The sequence below is a fragment of the Vigna angularis genome, chromosome 2 (genome assembly GCF_016808095.1).
Source record: "Vigna angularis cultivar LongXiaoDou No.4 chromosome 2, ASM1680809v1, whole genome shotgun sequence".
Lineage (NCBI taxonomy): Eukaryota > Viridiplantae > Streptophyta > Magnoliopsida > Fabales > Fabaceae > Vigna > Vigna angularis.
In genome coordinates, this window is record NC_068971.1 from 36834776 (window position 1) to 36838721 (window position 3946).

Genomic DNA, 3946 nt, shown 5'->3' on the forward strand with positions numbered 1-3946 from the left:
GGGAAAAATCAGAACCCAGAAGCTTGAGAGAGTGAAAAAACAATATTGCTATTGCCATACTCTGATATACACCCCTTTGTTTTTGTCATGACGACAATGCATAATAATATTTAAATATAATTGCCAATAAGAAGAATGATTCTTAAAAGCATGAAGGGGATGAAAGAGCAATGAAATCTATTTTAAAATTAATTTTCAAATAAAGCCACTTTATGTTCTCTAAAGTAATTTGATTTTAATGCACGAAATCAATTGCAAACTATTGGTAACATGATTCTATTTTTCACAGAACTAACATAACTTTATATTCACTATTACTTGAGGCTACATATATTGTACTGAATAATCATTCTATTCACATGGTTGTGATAGTTTTGAAATTTTAAGAAAGTTCAATTTGAACCAATTCTGAAGTTGTTCAAAATCAATTCTAAAACTTTTTTAATTAATTGATACCAGTTTTAAAATTAGATTTTAAACAAGTTTGTGTTCAAATCCTCCATCATCTTTTGATTGTTTTAGGGAAATGAAATCCATTAAGCCTCATTAGGATCAAAGAAAGATTAAGGAACACTAATTTAAGCTAATGTATGACCTTCAACGGTGAAGGAAAGTTGTGGGGCATTGGATATGATTCACAATGATATTGAGAAATCTTTGTCATTCTTTGATAAAAAAAAAACTGGTTAATAGATATATAAGTTTATCACCAATGCCATTTTTAATAAATTTTAATTATTTATTAATAAAAACATGTGATTATTTGACCTATTGAATATTTTCTATAAACACATATGTCTGAAAATTGTATACTAAGCCATGTCATTATTTTTAGTTAGGATAAATTTGTCACATTGGTCCAATACAATATTAAAATATCAGTTGAAAAAAAATGAGTTAGTCTTGTTACTCGATTATTTGCTTTGAGATGTTGTATCCAGGTAGGGTAGGATCGGATTATTATAAATATGCAATCTTGATAGTTATGTAACTATAATAATAGAGTTTTCATTTTTTAAATTATAATTATAAATTAAGGGTAAGGTCACTTAGTTTAATTCCATATGTTTCCATTTTTTTTTCAATCATAGTTATATAGTTCTGAATTTATATAGTTATGATTAATAAAAAAATATGATTGTTTAGGTCTTAGTATTTTAAAATCATGATTGGACACTAAAAAGTTAATAATGATTATATTTGATTAATTGAGTACTACTACATTGGCTTGTTTAAATAATATTGAGAAAAATAATTAACAATATAGAAAATTTATTAACCTACTTCAAAAAATAATTTTTAAATTGTTATAATTTAAAAGAACTTGATGAAAATACCTAAAATTGTTTATTTTGTCAGAAGAGATTTCAAAATTAGATTACTTATTTTATTAAAAAATTAATAATCTCAACTATTTCGAGAATAAAAAATAGAATTGCTTGATTATAGTTCTTTAATAAAATATTTAAAATTAAAAACATTATAAAAGTCATATAAAAATCGATAATCTATTTTCTTCTAAAAAGATTTTGTAAAAACAACTTGCTTTCGGTCCATATTTTCTACCTGACTTTTAAACAAATTTTAACTTTACATAAATTTAAGTATAAGATTTTTAACTCTTAATTCTAATAAATATTGAATACACTTTACTTATTTAACACATGTAATAATGAAAAAACTGAAAAGTTTCTTTTTTAAATTAAGGTTATTTCATAAGAGGTAAATAATGTTTGAGTTAGAATGATAACGGAGTGATATAGAGTGAAATTAAGCTCAAAATACCTAACTAAATATAAACAATTTGGTATATGTATTGATAAATTTAATAAATTTCTGTTATATTAAAATGTAATGAATGAGAAATCTTGACTATTCTTTTATTGAAAACAGAGAAGTTTAATAGATTCCAGTGTTGGTAAAATGTATAATTTGAATAGATTTGAATGAAGTTAAAGAAATTAAAAATTGTAAGAAAATTATTAATGGATGTCTATTGTGTTGTGTGGATAAAGTGAAGAAGAGATTTGACGTGGAAAAGAAATATAAGATTAATATTAAAAATGAAAGATTATAAATATTGTTAGAAAGAAAGAAAAAATGGGCACCGAAAGGCAAATTGGAAGGCGAAGGGTATTTGATTGTTTGAATTTGGTGAGTGAGGGACACAGTAGAATGGTTATGGGTCAGTCAAAAAGTGCAATCATAAGCATCACTTCACCTTCGCCTTCACCACCACAAAAACTCTAAACTCTTTTCTTCCCTTCTTATTCATTCCCCTTTCCTTCTCACACCTACCTACCCTATCTTCTTCATGCACCACTCAGCCATGGACAACTCTCACCTTCTTCAATTCCTTCCAAACACCACCACCACCACCACCACCACCCCCTTCTTCCACACTCCTCCACACACCACCAACATCATGCACCAACACCACACCCTCTCTAATAACTCCTCCTCCAATCACTTCTACCCCTTTCATGTCTCCCAAATTACCCCGACACCCTCCCACCATGATAGAGCCCTTGCTGCCATGAAGAACCACAAGGAAGCTGAGAAGAGAAGGAGGGAGCGAATCAACTCCCACCTCGATGAGCTTCGCACTCTTCTCCCTTGCAATTCCAAGGTATACATTACACTCCTTATATATGCAAAACTTTCTCTCTTCAACATAATTATAACACTTTCAACTTCAATTCCTAACAACACGCTTATGTAACCTATGTAGCTGTAAACTTAACATATGTATTTCTTCGATATGTTTGTCATTATTAAATTGATACTGTGCTTGTTTTTGACCAATTTGCAACCTTTTCTCACTGGCTGTATTCAACCCTTGTTTTATTCTCAAAGGTTGTATACTTTTTGACCAGCAAAGCTAAATGGGCTACACTTTAATTGCCATGAAATATGTATCTGTGGATATGTACTTGGCATACATACAACACAACGGAAAGAAACTCATAAAATCCAAATTGTTAGCTGCATTAGATTCTCATTACTCATGTCATGTTTCAAAAGGAAATCCCAATGGGTTTGGGAAAGTGAGTTTGCTTTTACCAACATGCGATATGATGGTTATTTATAATTTTTGGTTCTTCAGACGGATAAGGCTTCGCTTCTGGCGAAGGTTGTGCAGCGAGTGAAGGAATTGAAGCAGCAAACGTCGGAGATAACGGAGCTGGAGACGGTTCCATCCGAAACCGACGAGATCACGGTGCTCTCCACCGGCGGGGACTACGGCAGCGATGGGAGGCTGGTGTTCAAGGCCTCGCTGTGCTGCGAGGACCGCTCCGACCTCATTCCTGACCTCATAGAAATCCTGAACTCGCTTCACCTGAAAACCCTCAAAGCAGAAATGGCCACGCTCGGAGGAAGAACGCGCAACGTTCTCGTGGTGGCTGCAGACAAAGAACACAGCATCGAATCCATCAATTTCCTTCAGAACTCGCTCAAGTCCTTGCTAGACAGGTCCAATTCCAGTGACAGATCAAAACGTCGCCGTGGCCTAGATCGAAGGCTAATGTCTTAAGCGCACACACACGCACACAAATCTTCCATTTCCGTAACTACACGTGCAAATGCATGCTTGCAAGCATCGCCCTTAATGTGTTTGTTTATGTAAAGGGAGTTGAACTAAGACGGATTACATTATATGATTTTATATTATAATTGTTTAGGTTGTTATTAAGGTAGTTAGGTAGGTAGTTAGGGTTTGTGTGGTGTTTGTTTGGAATGTTTGCATGTGAACTTAGTGTTGCATGTAAGTAGGAGAAACAGGATGGTGAGAATCTGAGAGGAGAAAGGAATGGGGTTTTGTTTAATTACGTGCTGTGCAAGTTGTGGCTTGTGACAGTGAGAGAAAGGAGCCTGTCTGTTCTGTAAAAGCAATGCTTCTGTGAGTTTCCAAGCTGTAGAAAATGGCATATTCGTTTCTCTTTCA

General features: G+C 32.8%; 1 protein-coding gene across 1 annotated transcript; it reads left to right on the forward strand.

The window, feature by feature from the left end:
• The first annotated feature begins 2177 nt into the window (after window positions 1-2177).
• LOC108328403 (transcription factor bHLH106) lies at window positions 2178-3946 on the forward strand. Its single transcript, XM_017562269.2, has 2 exons — window positions 2178-2629; window positions 3107-3946. Exons 1-2 carry the CDS (start codon window positions 2315-2317, stop codon window positions 3533-3535), a joined length of 744 nt encoding a protein of 247 aa, XP_017417758.1. The 5' UTR covers window positions 2178-2314; the 3' UTR covers window positions 3536-3946.

Excerpts from the sequence above, each read along its gene's own strand:
- LOC108328403 (XM_017562269.2), top strand. The coding sequence starts at position 2,315 with ATGCACCACTCAGCCATGGACAACTCTCACCTTCTTCAATTCCTTCCA. Across the intron at positions 2,630-3,106 it reads TTCTCCCTTGCAATTCCAAG|ACGGATAAGGCTTCGCTTCT; the intron begins GTATACATTACA and ends TTGGTTCTTCAG.